The following is a 22,615-nucleotide window of genomic DNA, read 5'->3' on the forward strand; positions in this document are numbered from 1 at the left end:
AATATGTAGGCCATTAATAAGTTCTATCAAGAAAAACAAAGCAGAGACTGTGGATTGGGAAGGCTGAGATTGGATCAGGCCATTTTTTATAGGGAGGCATCATTGAAGGAGGGAGAAAGGTGAGCCATGTGCATACCTGGAGTAGCAGCATTCCAGGTAAAGAGAATAGCAGGAGCATGTGCCCTGAGGCCAGATCCTTCCTGGAGTAGTCAAAGAACAGCAAGAGGGCTAGTATGGCTAGAGCAGAGTGAGAGAGGTGGAAGGCAGTAAGTAGGAGATGTGGTCAAGAGGTAACAGGTGACCAGATTGTATAGGACCTCAAAGGGCTTTGACTTTTACCCTGAGTCACGTAAGAAGTCGTTGGAGCTTTCAAACACAGGAGTGATATGACATGAGTTACATTTTTATCGAAGTACATAGACCACTATGTGAGAGTAGGTTTGATAGAGGAAGGGGCTGGGAGGGAAGGCCAGAAACAGGGAGACCAGGTAGAGACCATTTCTGAAATCTAGTCTTGGGATCACATTGGCTCTGATCAAGGTTGTTCAGTAAAGGAGGAAAAACACAGATGCTACAGATGCTTTAACAGAATTTCTGGATGATTTGAATGTGACATTTGAAATAAAGAGAGGAGTCATGGATGATGCTGAGGTTTGGATCCTGAGCAGCTGCAAGTGTATTTCCATTAATGGCATCAGGCATACCTTTCAGAACAACGATTCAGAGAAGGAAAGAACAGTTACAGTTGTTCTTCCTCTTATTATTGTCATTATTGCTATAATTAAGGTAGCATCATCAATCCTTTCCCCTTTATTCTTAGTCTTATCTTCTGTCAATTTTCTTCTTTTTCTAGCAGGTACTCAGCGACAGCACACCTATGCCATGATTTGCTCAGCAAGTTACATCTAGCTGCTCCCTTTTCCTACTGTGATCTAGCCCCACAGACAAATAAGCGGACACTTAACACATCTCCTTCCTGGGCACATAACCTTGAATCTCCCTCTCTGCTTCTATAGTCACGCCTTCTTGCTCTCACCCCCACAGAAAACACTTGCCTTTTCGTCTTTTGGAAAAGACACTGGTCTTTACTTTTTCTCATTTTAACCATTTTTCTTCCTCTTACTCCAATTTTTATTAATCCTTGCACCACTTCTTACCCACTAACAATACTGTCTGCTCTCATTCTCATTAATTCTCCTACGACATCTCAATATCACAATAAATCTGTGAACCTTTCTTCCTGACTTATCCTTTACCTTTGGTCCTAGTTACAACTCTTTGCCATAGGAAAAAGTCATTTGATGTCTCTGGGTCTGTTTGCTCCTCTGTAAAATAAAGGCACTACATGAGATTATTTCTAAAGATACTTTCAGCTTAACTTCTGATCCAACTGATTCTGCGTTTAGCTCTTCAGTGATTTTTCATGTGTGGCAAGTTCCATTTCATTTCCTATTTCCTAACTCACTTTCAGATCTCTCCTTTCATTACTTTCTTATCATTTCCAAAGTCTTAACCACATTTTTCATCATTATTTCTTACACCAAGTCAAGTGGTTTTTTACCACACCTTAATGATGGTCAAAAGAGAGTGTTTTGTGTTGTGTTTTAGATTTTTTCCTAATGCTGTCAAGCAGAATGATAGAGGGATAATGTTTCAAATCTGAAAGAAAACAACCTCATTTGGACATTCCTTCACCATGAATGAAATCTTATGATTACCTTTGTGAAATCTGTGATTGAAAAGTTTTGTTAAACACCAGTGACAAGCAGCTACTGGCATAATATCTGCTTTGATTTTCTCAGACACACTCTAAGTTTTCATGCTCACTTCTCTGTGGTCCCTCACCTCTGACTTCCTTTGTCATGTAACAGCCAATTTTGATCAGTTAATTGAAAGAGGAAGGGTGACAAGAAAAAAGAAAGAATTTAGCTCCGTGGATTGCCCCCTTTACAAATAAGGAAACACAATTTGTCCTAGATTTCAGACTAAGCTGATAACATTTTTTAAAATCCTGTACAGAAAGGTCTTTTTAAATGTTTTTATTTACCAAAAGATTAGACATCCCATTCATTGAGGAAAAGATGATTTATTCCAAAACATTCTTTAATAGCCCTAAAATGATTTTGTCTATCAGAGCAGAAGGAACAAAGGGGAAAATCCACCTGAGAAAAGATCTTTGTATCATGGAAATTATGAAACTAGATTAGACATTAAAGAAACTCACACACACACATAGTTTAAAATTTCATTTTTAAGATTAAATTTTCATGACACACTATGACTGTAAATGAGTTACTTGAATACCAATTATTACCTCTAGTTATTTTTCGCAAGGGAGCTGGACTTCACTTTACTTAATGCCAGCTTATAAATTTAACTTTGTAAAATTATATGGGAAACGCGTCCTGGCCAGCTGCCTCTGCCCAAAGCAAATGTCATCTCCCCTAAGTGCCACAGTTATATCTCCCTGTCCTCTGAGCTCCACTGAAACTTACCTTGTATCCTTCTTGTCCCCTGCACCTTCTAAATAAGAGTCTCTTGCATCTATCAATATGCGTTTGTGGAAGAAAGGAAGGTGCAGAAAAATAAATGTGCATCATAGTTTAATTAGGAAAGTAAGGGCTTTGAATCAAATCTAGCTTTATATCTCACTGCATCTATTTATTCATCGTGGGACAACAGACAGTTGATTTAACCCCTCTGAGCCTTAGTTTCCCCATCTTTATCATGGAGATAATGAGACCTTCTTCATTGGATATTGTGAAGATTAAACTGGATATGATTATAAATCACCTTGCACGTAGAGGCTCTCAATTGAAAAAAACACGTCTCTTTTTTTCTATTCTAGCATATCATTCATGGTCCAATCCTGCATTGCAGTTGTTGAATGCAGGTCTGTTTCTAGGCAGCACACTTTTGAAGGCAACGTTGTTTATCTCTGTATTTCCTGTAGAACCTAGGGTGATGAGCTGCATAGTCTGGAGGCACAGGAACTGCATATTATACTAAATTGAGGGCTGAGCCAGGATGGCCGAGGCTGTGAAGCAATTATCCATGGATTTGGTCGTTTGGGCTCTTTCGGTAGTATAGGTCCTCTCATGAACTTCCACTCTGGTCTTAAAACAGCCCATCATGTTTTTAAATTAGCTTGCACAAAATACAACTACTTTCCCAGATTCTTTGGCAACTGATCAGAGTACTATTCTGTGTCTCGCTATGGAAACTCCTGCAGGCATATTGACCATACCCTGAGAAAGACAAAACTGAATGCACTACTACATGGTGCTGGGAAAATAAGTTGTGTTGAAAACAGCACTGAATCAAATAGACTATTAACTCTAGCTTGCCCTTGACTGGTCATGAGACCTTGGGCTAGCTACCTATGCTCATTAAGTGTCAATTTAACTTCTTGATATCACAACTATAAAAAACAAGGGTATATTTTGCTTTGTTTGGCAGTTTTGAGGGAAAAAAACAACAACAACAACAAATGAGAGATAATTCTACTTTGGTTGTTACACAGCGTTGTTGGGTGGAGAAGGAAGGTGATGTTTTGGAACAGACTTTAACAACTGTGAGGCAGGATAAAAATCAAGTCCTGAAAGCCATCATTTTTTGACCACAGTGAGCTCTTCTTTCGTAACGGTTCAGGCTTCTAACCTTATTTCCTCCTTTGGCAACTGACCAGCTCATGCACACACACTAGTGATGAAATCCACATAGCTCCATATCTTTTCCTCTGCATGGCCAAGAGTTTCAGTACAACAGGAAAGTGCTGTCATGGATCCATCGTGCAACACATGCAGTGCTGTAAAGCAAAGGCCTCATCTGCCCACAGGCAGCAGGAACTGCAAGCATTACCCTTCTGTCTGATGTACAGCCTAACTGCTTCGTGCCTCTTCTCGAGTGTGAGTCACAGCTTTCTTGTAGAGTATTTCAAAAATACAGCCCCAAAACAAAGCATAATCGAAAGTCATCCCAGATGAAAGTGGTTGGCTTGGGGGAAGTCACACAGTCCTTTCAGTTTAGGTAGAATCCTTGTTTCTAGGTCATTTTACCAACATCACCCCAGGCTCCTTAGAGAAATCAGGAGGGGGCAGAAGCAGGCTGACCATCTACAGACTACACACAGAAGAACGAACCTTCCCAAATTTCTGGAAAAAATCTTCTTGTGCACGGGCCAAAGCCTCTTCATCAATGTAGACAGCTGGCCTCTTGGCCATGAGGAAATACTGCACCTTCCTCAGATTCCAGCCCATCACGTACTGGAGCCAGCCGCAGACAGCCGCGGTGGAGCGGCCCACCCCAGCGTTGCAGTGCACATACACGATGTGTCCCTTCTCCAGCAGCGCATGCAGCAGGCACACTGCCTGGGGCAGCATCTGCACTCGACCTGCGGTGGGGAAAGCACAGCACACATGTGAATAACTAAACCACCAGATACTGCCACTGAGATCTCCTCCACAGCCTGAAATCACAGGGCTGCACAGGGCCAGGCAGGGATAAGAGACTTTGCTTTCTTCCTGCATTGTGAAGGAAAAGGTGAGACCATTTTACAACCTCGTAATAGTAAAGTGGAAAGAGCATTCCAGAGGGAGAGGCCCTCTCTAATCCTTCCCTGGGTATTGCTGCTCCTTTGGGTGACTTCGCCATCCATGCAAATATCCCTCCAAAGAAAATTGACCTATCACTTGTCATCAGAATGCACTTTCATATCAAAAGTGTTTGCAGAGATTGGTCAGAATTGTAGAGGATTTAAAAAGGAAAAAAAAAGTTGTCAGGTCTGGCCACCTGAATTACAGTGAATCCAAAAGTATCTTCCAGCTAAATGTAAAACACAGAAGTGGCCCATAATAGTTAAAGGAATCAATCTGTTCATTCAACATATGCTCATTTTCATTTGTTTGATGGAATGGCTAACATTATTCGATACAGATGGGATAAGCAATTGTTCATTTATTCCCTCAAGATACGATGAATGCTAAAACTGATTTAATTTCTATGTTTTCAGGAAATTATATAATTATATAATTTGAGGTTTATAGCTATTACCATTTCAAGGTTACCATTTTGATTATTAGATTATTCAAATGTCTTCTCATCACGCCAGGAGAGGACACGCTATGCCCTGCTGAGGCCTGGTAGACTCTGCTCTACTCTCTCATCCCATGGGACAGAGAGGCGTACCACAGTCACTTCTTTGAGCTCCTGGATGCCTGAAGTTTCTCCTGCTCACAGGTTCTCAGTACAGAGATATTTTGTAATTTTTTTTTTTTTTTCTTTTTTTTCAGAGGGTGGTCAATGTAAATTATTTCAAAGGGAAAGGAAGAGGGAAATGAGAGTGTCCTGGGTTACAGCTCCATGCTCGTGACTTGGCATTCTCTAGCTACAGGAACACAGTGGCCCCAAAGGATACTCCGATGGTCACATACAAGAGCTCTGTGTGGCCTTCACATTGCCATCCTTATTGGATGACCAAAGAGATGGGAACAACCATCCCTCAAAAGATTTCACCTGGGGATCTGCCGTGAGGCCTAGAATTCTTCCATGACAGCAACTCCCCTAAGTTTATATTTCCCTCTTTAGATGTCCTTTGGTGAAATACAAGTGCCCATGAAGGAGCCAACACAACACACTGAGACGAGGCATCAGCACCTGAGAAGGACAGAGTTTACCAAGGACCACAATGTGGCTTGAAGGCCTTTCACTGGCCATTCCATCCAGCCAGGCATCTACCTCAGCTTCAGGCTCATCAAGCTCTGAGAAGGGGCAGAGTTCACATGGAAGCCAGGATAATATTCTTATCTTGTTGCTGGAGCTCTGTTAACCCCCTAGTGAAGAGCTCTAACACTGCACGCTCCACACAGCAGTTTAGAATGTACCTGGAATGCCTTCAGGCAGGAAGGACACGGGTTCAGTTTCTTGAGCTCCATCCCTCTCTCGCCTATTGCCATACATTGTTGTTCCCTGCCTGGTCCCCAAAGACATTTGTATTAGAGAGTTACCAGCTTCTATGTATATCTGGTTCCTCACAGTCCAAACTGAACCATGAACTTTAACTCATCTAAACTTCCACATCTGATTCCAGGACACTCTGAGATGACAGTGAGGTGGGCCTGCCACTCAGTTACTCATGGTGCCCTCCTAGAGGTATTCAAATATCACTGGAGATGCAACAGGATGGTGAGAGCATCGTGTGTGACAGTGAGATGTCTCAGCATGTCTCAGGGAGAGCACTGCATGGCAGATCCACCATTTGCGCTGGGGGATCAGAGGAGCAAAACCTCCGATGTATGATGGATCAGCCCTGCTGAGAAGGGAGAGGCCTGCTCCACTGTGGGGCTTCTGTTCTGCTGAGGGTATGAGAGGTTCACTCCCGGGAAAGCTGGGTGGGAGGAGAACTCTGCTGCTTGAGCTGGAAGCATGGGTTCTTCCTGCTCCTGCCACAGTTAGCATCACATGACAAGCTCCCTGCTGTGGTTGTCTCTCTAGATACTACGTGCCTTGGCAGAAACAAAGAAGAATCATTTAACATAGGTTCAGGCTTTCCTCAGATGCCCAGTATGTGAATAGCCCACAGTGGTCATCAGCAGAAGGAGCTGCTGGACTCAGAGTCCCAGCCCCTCGCACTCAGCACCTACAGCATCAGTGTAACTGGCTTGCAAACAAGATCTTCCCTGGTGCCAGTCAAGATCCCTTCCCCAGACCTGTTCTCTGGCCAGAGGTTTCCCTAGGGTGGGTCTGCACCAAATATTGCAAATGATGCAATACATTCCCCTTTTCATTTTATCTGTAAAAGATTCTTCAAGAGGTATGTACACAGTTTAGACGTTAAAAAGTGACATGTGTTAGTTTGAGGTTCTGTGATCTCAGGCACATACTCCTGAAAGGTACATGTCAGCAAACATGCAGAATCTCCCAAGGCTCCCAGCTTCACACAGATTTCAGGATCGGGCACAGCCATCAGTGATCTTCTCCCAGAATCACTCAATCATTGCACTGAAGGATGAACAAATATTTAATAAACATAGAGAATAAATAAATAAATAAGAAGGGTATCAGAGGCCGAGCATGGTGGCTTATGCCTGTAATTCCAGCACTTTGGGAGGCCAAGGTGGGTGGATTGCCTGAGGTCAGGAGTTCAAGAGCAGTCTGGCCAACATGGTGAAACTCTGTTTCTACTAAAATTAAAAAAAAAAAAAAATAGCCAGGAGTGGTGGTATATGCCTGTAATCCAGCTACTCAGCAGGCTGAGGCAAGGGAATTGCTTGAGCCAGGGAGGGGGAGGTTGCAGTGAGCTAAGATCGTGCCACTGCACACCAGCCTGGGGGAGAGAGTGAGACTCCATCTAAAAAAGAAGCGTACCAGAGAAGTAGGCGGTCCAGGGTGCCCACTCATCTCAGCCTGGCCACAGCGGGAGGCCTGGTTTATTTTGATCTCTGTGACTGCAAATCACCCTCTTTGGTTGATGGTAGATAACATTTATTGAGCCCTTTCTACCTTCCCAGCACTGTCATTAACATTTTACACGCGCTAGCTCATTTACAACCACCTCTTAACAACTATGGGGTCAGCACTATTGTGATCTTCAATTTATATATTAATAAATTGAGTACAGACATTAGCCCAAGGTTATTCCCTAAGTGGCCACTTAAACTCAGCCAGTGTGACTCTGAAGCCACAGGTCTTAACCACTGTACTGTGGTCCTTCCCTAATCCACCTGGTTAATGGTACTTGTTGGCCCCCATCTTGTCAATCTGGATTCTGAGTCAGTCCCTCTGCACTCACTCACCAGCCCATGCTGGTGGTCTTACCTTGGGTGAGAATAATGTCCTCCCTGGAGGACACCTCTGCCCCACCCTAGAGGAGCCCTCTCAAAAGGACCATCTCTCTCTACTTGAAACCCATTCTAGGAAGTGACCCACCAAGGAATAGAAAGAGGGTTCCCAGGAGGGTCATCTTGATGTGCCCAGCTCAGCAGAGCCAGTGTCAACCAGAGCAGCTATAGATAGGTTCCACGTAGAATTTAATTTGATGTTGCCATTCTTAAAAACAATAAAACCTCAAGATAGAAATCCAGTTCTTTTAATGTAAAATATTCCAAACTTTAAACATTGATAACTAAGTTGAAAACTGTAAACCCTTTGCAGATCAAACAAGACATTCTACCCTCTGTGTTTCTGACTCTGTAATTTAATACAGGCCCTAGTTCTCAAAAGATGCTTCATACACACTCATTAAGTCCATGAATAAACACAAGATTAGAAAAACAGCAATAAAAACCTATTTGATCTGAGACACTACTAAGCACTTCTAACCTAACTTGTGGTTCACACCTGCTCCAGGCTAATCTGACTCTGGACCGATTAAAAGCTTTCTGAAAGCACTACTAAGCCAGCCAAAGTTGTGAGGGAGGGAGAGGTAGAGCATTTGGGCAGGTAAGTCAAGTAGCCTAAGGCATTAGAGCCTGAGATAAAAGAGAGGGTCAAAAGGCCCTAAAGATAAGCTTTATCTAAGGTTGATCCTGAAAGAAATCCACAGCTTTCACCCTTTCTCTCTCTCTCTCTCTCTCTCACACACACACACACACACACACACACACACACACACTTTCCTTTCTTACTCCAGGAGCAGATACATGATGAATATATTATTTGGGGGGCATATCTTTTTTCCATCTTTGAAGTGTAATATAGATAGGATCCACATTATCTATAACATCCTTTGGTAGAAACTTAAAGACTTGGAACTAATCCTATAGTTCCAACATTGTGATTTTCAAAGCCCTTTCTTATCAATTATCTTATTCTACTGTTATAGCCCTGTAAGGTGGAAAATACTATCTTCATTTTCTTAATGCATGAACTAGCCTGCTGATATCCTCCCAGCTACCCAGTGGTGACAAGGCTTACGCCCAGGTGTCTTGGCTCCAAGGTTAGCATTTCTGTGCAATGGGAGAGCTGAATTCAGTGTGTTGAGCAAGGGAAAAGAAGTCAGACTTTGACAACAGAGGGGTAGCTGAGGACTTCATGAAGCCTATGAACTCATTTGGGAGGCAAAGGTAGACATTTGTTATAAATAGCGCTGCAGTGACAAAGGTCAAAACACAACCTAAATACTTTCTATGCAAAGAAAATTTTAATGAGATCTGTTTCATTTTGTTTTGTTCAGGTGAGTGTTAGATTTGGCAGATTTTCATTCCCTAGGTGAAAGACACAAACCAAAATGTTTATAAAAGATTAAAAAAAGAGAGAAATCTACACCACCCTTCCATATACGACAAAGTGCACAAGAGTAAGGATTGATCACACGATTGATTGTAACAGGTCTGTGACAACCAGCAGTGACAGTCAAGCCTAACAAACTGTCTTCTTTCTCAGACTTCAACTGACAGCATTATGCTGCAACTCAAAACATTTCCAAGTGGGTTTTTCTCTAGGGTTCTAAAAGTATTCAGCTGATTAATCTATGTGTTCATTGGGCTAATACTGTGAGCCACAGAGATCGGTCTATTGATAAAAAGTTCCCCTCCCACTCAAAAGCGGTTGTTAACCCTTGGATTACCCCCCTAGGTTAAGCCAAGCCAAAGAAATCCATTAGTCGGTCTTACAGCTGGGCCTTTATCTAAAGTAGAAGCTTGTGTTTTGCAGCTCAAATGCCACAGCACTGTCTGAGACTGAAAGAAGCTCTGCTTCTGTGACCTGTTGACCCACTGACTGCAAAAAAGGTGTGAATATAATGACAATGGGTCCTTGGGGATCTAGTTTTCCCTCAGGCTTCCACAGAGTCCCAAACTATCAAGCAAATTACCGATTTGTCAGCAGAGCCTTCAAAGTAATCAGTGTGTGGGTTGGGATGGGATGGCAGGGGATACGTGGCACACTTGGCAGCCCAACTTCTCCCAGCCTCATCTCACATCATTCTCCAATGGGATAACGATGCTGTCAAATCAGATTCAGAGATGCTAACATCAAAATGCATTCTGTACAGTTCTACAAATCCTAACTATCTTCTCTGTTTTGAAACCAGGAAAACCAGCTGGACAAGGTGAATATCACCTAGATTCAACCAATGTGCATCTTTGCAAATGAAGTTTTTCTTTTTTTTCTTCATTGAAGAAGGGCAGAGCTCTTACAGCTAAATCATGCTTCCTTACATCAGGTTACCAAGAGGAATAACCAGACTGTCATCAGTGCTCTCTACCTTCAGGAACAAAAATACCCATCCCCAAGGATAATTCAGCTCAGACACAGACCAACAAAGGGGCCCAGCCTGGCCAGGAGGACCACCTGAGATCCATAACGGCCTGAGGTGGGCAAGGCCCAGGAATGTAGGTTTCCTGTGGTCCTCATGGCCTGCTGTCTTGCAGACCATTCACTCTTGGGGAGACAAGCTACTTCCCTTGCAATTTGTAGGCTCTGCCTAACTCCAGATGATCGTGAACATAAGGGGTTGAAATTGCATGGGTCTGAAGAACCTACCTGAAGCGTTTGTGTAAGAACGCAGGGAGAAGCTTCAAAGCTGGTAAAGCTGCCGTCTGGAGCAATGTTTTGGGTCCGACTGCCCGCCTTGAAATTCAGAATGGGCCTCTTTTAGTTCTATGACATGGGCAATAACTTTTCATACCTCAGCCTCTTCGTCTGCAAAACGCAGGCAGCTACAATATCTGCCTGGAGTCTTATTATGTGAATTAAATAAGCTAATTCTTGTAAATTGCTTAGGAGAGTGTTTTGTACATAATACACATTTGGGGGAAGAGGGCTAAAGATAGAAATGTCTCTAAGCTGGATATCACTGTCCTTTACCCAGTAGAGGAGGTCACAAAACTCCTTAGCCTCTCCCATTTCCAAAGCTCTCTGCTGCTCCCTGCTGACAGCTGCTTGATACTACCGGTGTAACTTGTTTCTCTCCTCTGCCGACTGTAGTTATCTCCATTCCTTTTCGACAAGTACCCTATTCTACAACCGGGCTAAAATCTGTATCATTCCTCTAAAATTCCATGTTTCTGTGTCATCGCCTGTGCTGCTGCTTCCCCCAGCATGCCCTTTCTCCCTCCACATCTACCTATCAAAGCCATGCCCACCTCATGCATTCATGGCATTCATGCAGCCTCCCTTTGTCGCTCCCCAGAATGTGCTCTTCCCATGCACAACCCTCCTCCAGCAGGGTCCTCACTCCTCTCTTACCCGTTCCTCTCTGTGCTGTAATTAGTGTTGAACTCGTATTACTGCACAACTGCTTCTTCCTATAGCGTCTAAAGTCCTTTTCGTCCCTCATATCCTGCAGGATCATCTTTCCTCATTTTGTGATCGAAGCCACATTGGTCTTTCAGTTTTTGCAATGCTCTGTGCTCTCTCCTGCCACAAGGATTCTTCTAAGCTGCTGCTTCTGCCTGGGACACTGTCTCCACTTACTCTTCCTTCGGACAACCTCAGATATTAGCCCAAACACTACTTTCCAAGAAAACCCTCTTTGATCCCCCTTCCTTGGCCTGATTACCTGTACATAATCTCATAGCAATACCTATGTACTTTTCTAACAAAAAAATTCATCATAGTTTTAAACTTCTATAACATTTGTCATCCCTATAGGACAATGCGCTCCATGGGAGCAGAAGTTGTGCCTGTCTTTCTTTACTGCTGTATTCCTAGCTACCAGCATAATGCTGCATACCCAGTACATACACAATAAATATGTGTTGAATGAATAAACAAAGAAGCCACATTAAACAGTATCTTAGCCACAGTGTCAAAACATATGTACTATATATATAAAATCTAAAATCTTATATTTATTATATTTCTACCATTCATTTTTAAGATATTAAATTATAGATGATAGACAGACAGTAAGCAAGCAAGGGTTTCTCTGAAACACAGCAAGGAGGCAGAACAGTTCTGATCCTTACCTTCGGTGCTCATATCTGGTGTTGGCATCCAGATGTAGGCCAAGCCTTCTTCCCTATATAGTTTAATCATAGTGTCTGGAGTCATGGGCTCTGGGTAGCGGTTACAGCCTGAGGAATTCTGTACAATATCCCATTCAGTCTGGAAATTCATTACAGCTGTAATCCCCAATTCATGCTTCAGTTTGATGGTTACATGTTCCACTTGACGAGGGCAGCTACCCAGCCAGATATTTGGTAGAATTCTAATGAGAACATACGGAGTCAACTATTACTAGTATTGTTCTGATTTGACGTTTAAGGAGCTGCATAAAAATATGTAGTATTAAAATATAACTAACCTTTAAGTCTGGCATAGGAAAAGCTAGATATTTTAGAATATAAGCACCAATGTTATTATTGAAAGAAAAAGTACTGGTGATGTTGCTTTGGGGAAAGCAAGTAATCCAATTAACTAGAACACCAGGAAATGGACATCTGCAAACCAAATCAAGCAATATATTAAAATAAGTCTACCAAGATGTACTTATTCCATGAATGCATATATGGCTCCACATGATAAAAATCCATCAACAGACTTCAAATACTAACAAATTAAAGGTGAAAATTCCTGTAATTATATAAATAAATTCTGAAAAACAAATTTCAGCAGGCATTCTGGTTTAAAAGTCTACATAAAAATTTCAAACAGTATGAGACTTTCAAAATACGCTACAGAGCAGAAGCTAACAAACAACAGATTTCTTTTAAATAAAATGAGAATCAACATTCATTCCATTAGTACCTAGCATTGTTCTATAGGTTTCATCTAATGCTACAAGGTAAGAAAGAGAAATAGCAACATAATTTCCTTTTGGAAATTCTCATTGAGGTTTATTATAGAAAAAAAAATAATGAAATGAAAACGTTAAAAACTCAGAAAAATTTTAATAACCCTTTAGACAAGAACTCAAGGAGAAAAAAATAAAATAAAATATGTTTATCCAGCCAGATGCAGTGGCTCACGCCTGTAATCCCAGCACTTTGGGAGGCCAAGGCAGGCAGATCACCTGAGGTTAGGAGTTTGAGACCAGCCTGGCCGATTCAACTAAAAATACAAAAATTAGCTGGGCGTGGTGGTGGGCACCTGTAATCCCAGCTACTCGGGAGGCTGAGGCAGGAGAATAGCTTGAACCCAGAAGGTGGAGGTTGCAGTGAGCCGAGATCACACCACTGCACTCCAGCCTGGGTGACAAAGCAAGGTTGTCTCAAATTAAATAAATAAATAAATAAAAATAAAAATAAAAGATTTTGTTAACATATTTAGTAATAATTGTCTGATGTTCGGCCAAGTTATTTATCAGCTCTAACCTGTTGGTGTGCTCATCTTTAGAATGGGTCTAAAAATAACAAATAAAAATCTTGTAAGGAATAAATACAATTAAATAATACATCTGAATTGGACTGAAACCAGTGGATGCACAGTAAATGCAAGTGGATTTTATGTCTAGCTACAGTGATTTACTTATTTTTGTAATTTACTTTGCATTGCATTGTAAAGATTATTCAGTTAATTTTTCATTGTTTCCTATATTCATTTGAATGCTGCAAAATAGAAAATACCCTATTTTTTTTTTTTTGTATGAAAGCTAGTTTTTTTTTGTTTTGTTTTTTGCTTTTTTCCTTTTGGTGGTTGCTGTCATTGCTGATGTTAACAGGAGAAGCCAATTACTAATCTTCTAATGTGGTCATGACCCATAATCAATGACAATTATTTCAGAAGATCTGGCACTATCTGTCTAAAGCCTGAGCCCTGCTTCCCCTACAGAAGAGGATAAACTGTTTTTTTCCTGCTTGTGTTCTTGTCTAAAGGGTTATTAGGAATTTCCTTGTGGAAATCCTTACTGAGGATTATTATGGGAAAAAATGATAAAAGAAAAGTTAGAAATTGCAAAAGACCTAATGGTGATGGAAAGACGGACATGAAATCCAAGGCCTTCATCTTATCCCTGGCCCCAGATAATTCTTAGATACTCCACTGGAACCAGTGGACTGACAGAAAGACCTTGAGCAAGGATATTCACAGGGTGCCCAAGAGCCGTGCTTCACCAGGACGTGGAGAGCTGAGTATTCAGGGGGAAACTTCACACCCACTTGGTGATTTCCCCTTCTCTCTGGCTGCTGAGTGAGACCTGCCTCTATCTAGATGTCCCATCCCTCCTTCCAGATCTTTTAAAGATCCCTTACCCAGCGACCTGCTGGATGCCTAGCGAGATGATAGTGCTGGGCTCCCATATGTATACCTTGGGGTTGAACTGACCACACTAAAGCTCCTAAGCTGGAAAAGAGGGAAGTGGACACTTCCATTATATAACCAAGATATAGGAATTATTATAAGATAGTAATGAATATTTTTTTTACTGGCAAAATTTTAAAGAGGACTGGTAAAATATTAAAGAGAATATTCTTGACAAGCAAGCTAAAATCCAAATAGCACTCAGCATTTTCTGGAATATTGCACTCTTTGAGTGGGCACTAGTTAGAATTTAGCTAGTCAGTAAATGCCACAACAAAATGGCGGACTGATTTTTCACACAAGGTTACATAAAGGCTCCAGAATAGTTCATAGAGATACACAAAGGGTAAATTAGGACATTTGAGCCTGCAATATAAGAAATCAGAGTCAGCATATCCCAAACCAGTCAGTCTATAAAGTCACATGGTGTTGCTAAAAGAGGTGTTATTCTAACATCTCCTTCAGCCCTGGCCTTCAAATGTTTTTAAGGTGATAGGGAAACTCAGAACAAGTCAAAGATACACAGGCCCAAAGCTGGTAGCTTAACACATATATTTCACACATAACATTTCTGATGTAAATAAGTCCTTAAAATATACATCCAGATATGGTGGAAGTCAGAGTCCATATTTAAGAAATGAGTATGAAATAATTTCTGATATTTTAAAACAGGATGTTCTAAACCTAAGAGACAGATAACGAAAGATAAACTCTGAAAACAAACACTATATTGAAAGATAGAAAAGTAAAGTTATAAAGTGATTTGTACAGAATCTTATATGGGATGCATAGACAGAGACTGGGCCTGTTGGAAACAAACACATCAATGGCTTCTGCTTAATCAGACAGCTAAAGTGCCCTTCATGTGCATCCTACTTCAGTTTGTTTTCCAAAAGTAGGAGATATATTTCTAGTTACAGGATTCACTGGGGGTAACAAGATGCATGATATGCTTTCTAAAAAGTAACTAAACTTTTACTTATTCATTCAAAAGAGGATAATTTGATACCATTTAAAATTCATTTTTAATCATCTCATCTCAGTTTTAGTCTTCTCTTGGTATCAATGTTATTTTAAGCAATTTTTAAAATCAGGATTTTTAGGGTGAAAAGAAGCCTGTTGAAATATGAGATTAGAGAATAAAAATTCTCTATAAGGGTAGTTTTAATGCAAGACATATCAAAATTCAAAGATATAATGGAACAAAAGTTATAGCTTACAATTATATCATAAAACTTCCAGAGACTTGTTTCATAAGTAATCCACGATCAATCATGAATTCAGAGATTTCTGGCAACTCCACTATAGACTATTTGGAAAGATAAAGAGATGCTAACTGAACCAAAAGGGTATTGACACTCAGTCAGCTCAGGACAGAAGTTCCCAAACCTGACTATTCATTCAAGACACATGAGGTACTTTTATAAAAACATCTATTACCAGAATCCATCTCAGAGATACTTATAGAGAGGCTTGGGAGTTAGGCCTATAATTCTGTAGATTATTTGATTTTTGGTCTGTTTAGAAATTAACCAGATTACACATGCAGAAGATTCTAGAACAACCAACCTTGGACCACCAGTCCAAGGTCTCCATATGCAAGTAAGGGAAGCTTAACATATATAGAGCCCAATACCTTTTTTTTTAATATCAGTAAAAAATATGGAGATGAGAAAAAATGGGCTTCCTCAGTCTGACATATCTACAAATTAAGGTAAGTTCTTATCTTTATCCAAAAAATAGTGTCAAGACTACAAGTAATTACTAGATAGTGAGGAGTGAGAAATTATTTGTTATTACAGACAATGTATATCCATGTGTTTAATGTACAGTACCTTCTAACTGGTCAAAACTAAATCTACTTCTGAGTCATGACAAATATTTAATATACTCCTATGCATAAGAATGTACTTTTGTAGAAAAAAATTATTAACTAGGGTTTTGACTATTTCTACTGTGCTCTAATCAGATTATACATAAATAAAATCTACCCAAGTAATATTATAACTTATGTAAAGACCAGAGGAAAGAGTAGATGGCTGAAATTCTGGAACCTTATTTTCTTGGACTGCAAATCAAAATCAATCTAATTCATTTGAGTGAATCTGGATTTGTGGTTCCAGGTAATCATATCATAATACTACAATATTTGTTTCACCCATCAGTCTTGGGCCTGTGGTCCAACAGCTACTGAAGCGTATGCATCAGAGGCTCAGCTGTCAGTGAAAGGAAGCCTCACTGGCAATAATGAATACATCAGTCAGAATGAGCATCCAAGCACTTTGTAAAAATCACCACAGGGTATCGACAGGAGAAGTGGGTGTCTAAAAGACAAAAGGTATTGGGAGACAAGTCCATTCTACATACTTCACATTAGAGCTTCCATCACTAATGGCCATGAGAAATGGCAGAATAACCTTTTCCTAAAGGTGAAAATTAGCATTATTTTGTATCCATAGAAAGAAAAAAAGATGAAGAAAACCACAGGAATAATAGAATCAGCTTTTGTTTATTTATCACATCTAAAGACCCCAACTGTTGAATTGCAGTGCCCTCTTCCTAGCCATACGAACGAGCACAATTTCAAAAAATAGAGAAAATTGATTTTGCTGAAGCTCTTAACAAAACCCAACTAAGAATTTAAAAGGAAAGAAAAAAAAAAGCACATTTCCTAAGTTGGATAATTGTGCTGCATTTATCTTATTTAATATTTTATGGGCAATTCAATGAGAAATTAAAATGTGATCTGGCTTTTAAACATCAGTCCTATAATTTAGATCTCATTAGTGGGAAAGCAAGAGAAACATTAAAATCAACTTCTGGTAAGCTCCAGGCTCAGTAGCACATACAGCTCCTTCTGCTGAAAATCTGTCCTCTAGCATCCAGTGTTAAGTTATTAATGCCAAACCTCTACCCGAAAAGGGTACTTATAACAGGCTCCAGTTAAGGCTGAATAACTGCTTAAAGACAAATTCCATTTAAGAAAGTGATACTAATTAGCTTCTTTATTAAAACACAGTTTTATTACAGTTTTCTTATGAGTCATAGACTCATATAGAGTACAAGTTAATTCTGTAAGTCCAGTTCATTTCTTACATTTTGGGGATATACTATGTAGTTTACAGCCATATGAAAGCAAATAATTTTTGACACAATGCTCTTTTATTTTGCATATTATAAAATGCCATATCATTAAATTAATTATAAAGGCCTATTACAGATTGACTTGTGTCCCCATCCCCAAACTCCTATGTTAAAGTCCTAACCCTTAGGAACTGAGAATGTGACTATATTTGGAGACAGGGTCTCTACAGAGGTGATAAAGTAAAACTGAGGTAATTAGAGTAAGCACTGACTTGAATGACTAGTGTCCTTATAAGAGGCCGGTTTGAACACAGACACAGAGGGAAGACAATGTGAAGATACAGGGAGAAGATGGCTTCAAACAGATGCTGCCACTCAGCCCTTAGAAGGAGTCAACCCTGTGGACACCTTGCTCTCAGACTTTCAGCCTCCAGAACTGTGAAATAATAAGCTTCTATTGTTTAAGCCACACTGTCTGTGGCACTTTGTTAAAGCAGACTTAGCAACCCAATAAAGTCTAAACATCTTAAAATAGATTCATTCAATCATCCAGACTCTTTTCAAATATCCATACACCAGACGTCCTTAAAGCATAGAATAGATCTTTTCCCCCATTCATCCTGATGTTTGGAATTCTTGCAAATACAATTAGCATTTGATGGTAGTTCCCAAATGCTCTCTTTACACAATACTATCTGTCTTCCTTCCTTCACTGATGTCCTGAGCACCTCCCACATGGGGGAAAAGATCACTAGACCCTGACTAAAATGACTGAAATATGTGGGCCCCTTCTTGATGTAATGATTTGGTACTGGAGTTCTGGGGTATCTAGTTTTAAGAAACGTGGTATAGTCCTGAGTCCTCTTACATGACTCTCAGAGAATGAACCTTAATGGAGAATCACTTAATGTAAGAGCAGTTTCTCAAACTCACAACTTCATAAGACTGAGTCCAAGAGAGTTTGGCCTTCTTGTTTTTGAGCATATATAGCCCTGAAACTTGATTTAGATGTCATATCAACAGATTATAATTGCAAATAAGGCAAGTAGCACCCTTTGTTTCCTTAAAGTCAATTATGAGGCAGCACAAAGATTGAGGCAAATAATCAGGCTACGACTTGGTTACCTTGATAACGATTTAAACAAAATGTGCCTTGAAAATAGACTATTGGTTTGTTAATGTTGTTTCCAATGCTGAGCATTCCTTGAAATGTTAAAATGCCATATTTAATTTTTTTCTACTTAGTGAATTTGAAAGGACTTGTTTAAAATCAATCCCTTGTATATTGAATTAGGAAGCACAAAAGACCAAGGAAAGGAAGAGCTCCAGTCTCCAGCTCCCAGTGCGAGTGACACAGAAGACAGGTGATTTCTGCATTTTCAACTGAGGTACTGGCTTCATCTCACTAGGGAGTGCCGGACAATTGGTGCTGGTCAGCTGCTGCAGCCCGACCAGTGAGAGCTGAAGCAGGCGGAGGCATCGCCTCACCTGGGAAGCACAAGGGGGAAGGGAATCCCTTTTCCTAGCCAGGGGAACTGAGACACACAACACCTGGAAAATCAGGTAACTCCCACCCCAATACTGCGCTCTACCAAGGGTCTTAGCAAACGGGCACACCAGGAGATTATATCCCACCCCTGGCCGGGAGGGTCCCATGCCCTCCCACAGAGCCTCCCACAGAGCCTCCCTCATTGATAGCACAGCAGTCTGTGATCTAACTGCAAAGCACCAGTGAGGCTGGGGGATGGGCACCCGCCATTGCTGAGGATTAAGTAGGTAAACAAAGCCGCTGGGAAGCTCCAACTGGGTGGAGCTCACAGCAGCTCAAGGAGCCCTCCCTGTCTCTGTAGACTCCACCTCTGGGGACAGGGCACAGCTAATCAACAACAACAACAACAACAAAGCAGCAGAAACCTCTGCAGAGGCAAACGACTCTGACAGCTTTGAAAAGAGCAGTGGATCTCCCAACATGGAGGTTGAGATCTGAGACTGACTGCTGAAGTGGGTCCCTGACCCCTGAGTAGTCTAACTGGGAGACATCCCCCACTAGGAGCAGGCCGACACCACACACCTCACACGGTGGAGTACACCCCTGAGAGGAAGCTTCCAAAGCAAGAATCAGACAGGTACATTCGCTGTTCAGCAATATTCTATCTTCTGCAGCATCTGCTGCTGATACCCAGGCAAACAGGGTCTGGAGTGGACCTCAAGCAATCTCCAACAGACCTACAGCTGAGGGTCCTGACTGTTAGAAGGAAAACTATCAAACAGGAAAGACACCCACACCAAAACCCCATCAGTACATCACCATCATCAAAGATCAGAGGCAGATAAAACCACAAAGATGGGGAAAAAGCGGGCAGAAAAGCTGGAAATTGAAAAAATAAGAGCACATATCCCCCTGCAAAGGAACGCAGCTCATCGCCAGCAACAGATAAAAGCTGGATGGAGAATGACTTTGACGAGATGAGAGAAGAAGGCTTCAGTCCATCAAACTTCTCGGAGCTAAAGGAGGAATTACGTACCCAGCGCAAAGAAACTAAAAATCTTGAAAAAAGAGTGGAAGAATTGATAAATAGAATAATTAATGCAGAGAAGGCCATAAATGAACTGACAGAGATGAAAACCATGACAGAAGAAATATGTGACAAATGCACAAGCTTCAGTAACCGACTCGATCAACTGGAAGAAAGAGTATCAGCGATGGAGGATCAAATGAATGAAATGAAGTGAGAAGAGAAATCTAAAGAAAAAAGAAGAAAAAGAAATGAACAAAGCCTGCAAGAGGTAAGGGATTATGTAAAAAGACCAAATCTACGTCTGATTGGGTGCCTGAAAGTGAGGGGGAAAATGGAACCAAGTTGGAAAACACACTTCAGGATATCATCCAGGAGAACTTCTCCAACCTAGTAGGGCAGGCCAACATTCAAATTCAGGAAATACAGAGAACACCACAAAGATACTCCTAGAGAAGAGCAACTCCAAGACACATAATTGCCAGACTAACCAAAGTTGGAAAGAAGGAAAGATTCTGAAGGGCAGCCAGAGAGAAAGGTCGAGTTACTCACAAAGGGAAGCCCATCAGACTAACAGCAGATATCTCGGCAGAAACTCTACAAGCCAGAAGAGAGTAGGGGCCAATATTCAACATTCTTAAAGAAAAGAATTTTAAACCCAAAATTTCATATCCAGCCAAACTAAGTTTCATCAGTGAAGGAGAAATAAAATCCTTTAGAGATAAGCAAATGCTTAGAGATTTTGTCACCACCAGGCCTGCCTTACAAGAGACCCTGAAGGAAGCCCTAAACATGGAAAGGAGCAACCGGTACCAGCCATTGCAAAAACATGCCAAAATGTAAAGACCATCGAGGCTAGGAAGAAACTGCATCAACTAACGAGCAAAATAACCAGTTAATATCATAATGGCAGGATCAAGTCCACACATAACAATATTAACCTTAAATATAAATGGACTAAATGGTCCAATTAAAAGACACAGACTGGCAAACTGGATAAAGAATCGAGACACATCAGTCTGCTGTATTCAAGAGACCCATCTCACATGCAGAGACATACATAGGCTCAAAATAAAGGGATGGAGGAAGATCTACCAAGCAAATGGAGAAGAAAAAAAGCAAGGGTTGCAATCCTAGTCTCTGATAAAACAGACTTTAAACCATCAAAGATCAAAAGAGACAAAGAAGGCCATTACATAATGGTAAAGGGATCAATACAACAGGAAGAGCGAACTATCCTAAATATATATGCACCCAAAACAGGAGCACCCAGATTCATAAAGCAAGTCTTTAGAGACTTACAAAGAGACTTAGACTCCCATACAATAATAATGGGAGACTTCAACACTCCACTGTCAACATTAGACAGATCAACGAGACAGAAAGTTAACAAGGATATCCAGGAATTGAACTCCTCTCTGCAGCAAGCAGACCTAATAGACATCTACAGAACTCTCCACCCAAAATCAACAGAATATACATTCTTCTCAGGACCACATTACACTTATTCCAAAATTGACCACATAATTGGAAATAAAGCACTCCTCAGCAAATGTACAAGAACAGAAATTATAACAAACTGTCTCTCAGACCACAGTGCAATCAAACTACAACTCAGGACTAAGAAACTCAATAAACACCGCTCAACGACATGGAAACTGAATAACCTGCTCCTGAATGACTACTGGGTACATAACGAAATGAAGGCAGAAATAAAGAAGTTCTTTGAAACCAATGAGAAAAAAGATACAACATATCAGAATCTTTGGGACACATTTAAAGCACTGTTTAGAGGGAAATTTATAGCACTAAATGCCCACAAAAGAAAGCTGGAAAGATATAAAATGGACACTCTAACATCACAATTAAAAGAACTAGAGAAGCAAGAGCAAATACATTTAAAAGCTAGCAGAAGGCAAGAAATAACTAAGATCAGAGCAGAACTGAAGGAGATAGAGACAAAAAAAAACCCTCCAAAAAATCAATGAATCCAGGAGTTGGTTTTTTGAAAAGATCAACAAAATTGATAGACCTCTAGCAAGACTAATAAAGAAGAAAAGAGAGAAGAATCAAATACATGCAATAAAAAATGATAAAGGAGATATCACCACCGACGCCACAGAAATACAAACTACCATCAGAGAATACTATAAACATCTCTACACAAATCAATTAGAAAATCTAGAAGAAATAGATAATTTCCTGGACAATTACACTCTCCCAAGAATAAACCAGGAAGAAGCTAAATCCCTGAATAGACCAATAGCAGGCTCTGAAATTGAGGCAATAATTAATAGCCTACCAATCAAAAAAAGTCCAGGACCAAATGGATTCACAGCTGAATTCTACCAGAGGTACAAGGAGGAGCTGGTACCATTCTTTCTGAAATTATTCCAATCAATAGAAAAAGAGGGAATCTTCCCTGACTCATTTTATGAGGCCAGCATCATCTTGATACCAAAGCCTGGCAGAGACACAGCAAAAAAAAAGAGAATTTTAGACAACTACCCCTGAAGAACATCGATGCAAAAATCCTCAATAAAATACTGGCAGACCGGATCCAGCAGCACATCAAAAAGCTTATCCACCATGATCAAGTGGGCTTCATCCCTGGGATACAAGGCTGGTTCAACATACGCAAATCAATAAATGTTATCCAGCATATAAACATAACCAAAGACAAGAACCACATGATTATCTCAATAGATGCAGAAAAGACCTTTGACAAAATTCAACAGCCCTTCATGCTAAAAACGCTCAATAAATTCGGTATTGATGGAATATATATCAAAATAATAAGAGCTATTTATGACAAACCCACAGCCAATATCATA

At 40.6% G+C, this 22,615-nt stretch overlaps 1 protein-coding gene across 4 annotated transcripts in view; it reads right to left on the reverse strand.

Moving 5' to 3' along the window:
• Positions 1-2,023: 2,023 nt before the first annotated feature.
• EPM2A (EPM2A glucan phosphatase, laforin) overlaps positions 2,024-22,615 on the reverse strand; it is a 134,363-nt gene continuing 113,771 nt past the window's right edge. For 3 of the 4 annotated variants that reach the window (XM_026447395.1, XM_026447398.1, XM_026447397.1), the window contains exons 3-4: positions 11,910-12,151; positions 2,024-4,393 (exon numbers count right to left, since the gene is read on the reverse strand). In XM_026447395.1, coding sequence (XP_026303180.1) covers positions 4,116-4,393; positions 11,910-12,151 — 520 coding nt within the window. In that variant the 3' untranslated portion in view covers positions 2,024-4,115. The remainder of the gene's footprint in view (positions 4,394-11,909; positions 12,152-22,615) is intronic. The other variant, XM_026447396.1, reaches the window with a different exon arrangement.

This window comes from Piliocolobus tephrosceles, chromosome 5 (genome assembly GCF_002776525.5).
Source record: "Piliocolobus tephrosceles isolate RC106 chromosome 5, ASM277652v3, whole genome shotgun sequence".
Lineage (NCBI taxonomy): Eukaryota > Metazoa > Chordata > Mammalia > Primates > Cercopithecidae > Piliocolobus > Piliocolobus tephrosceles.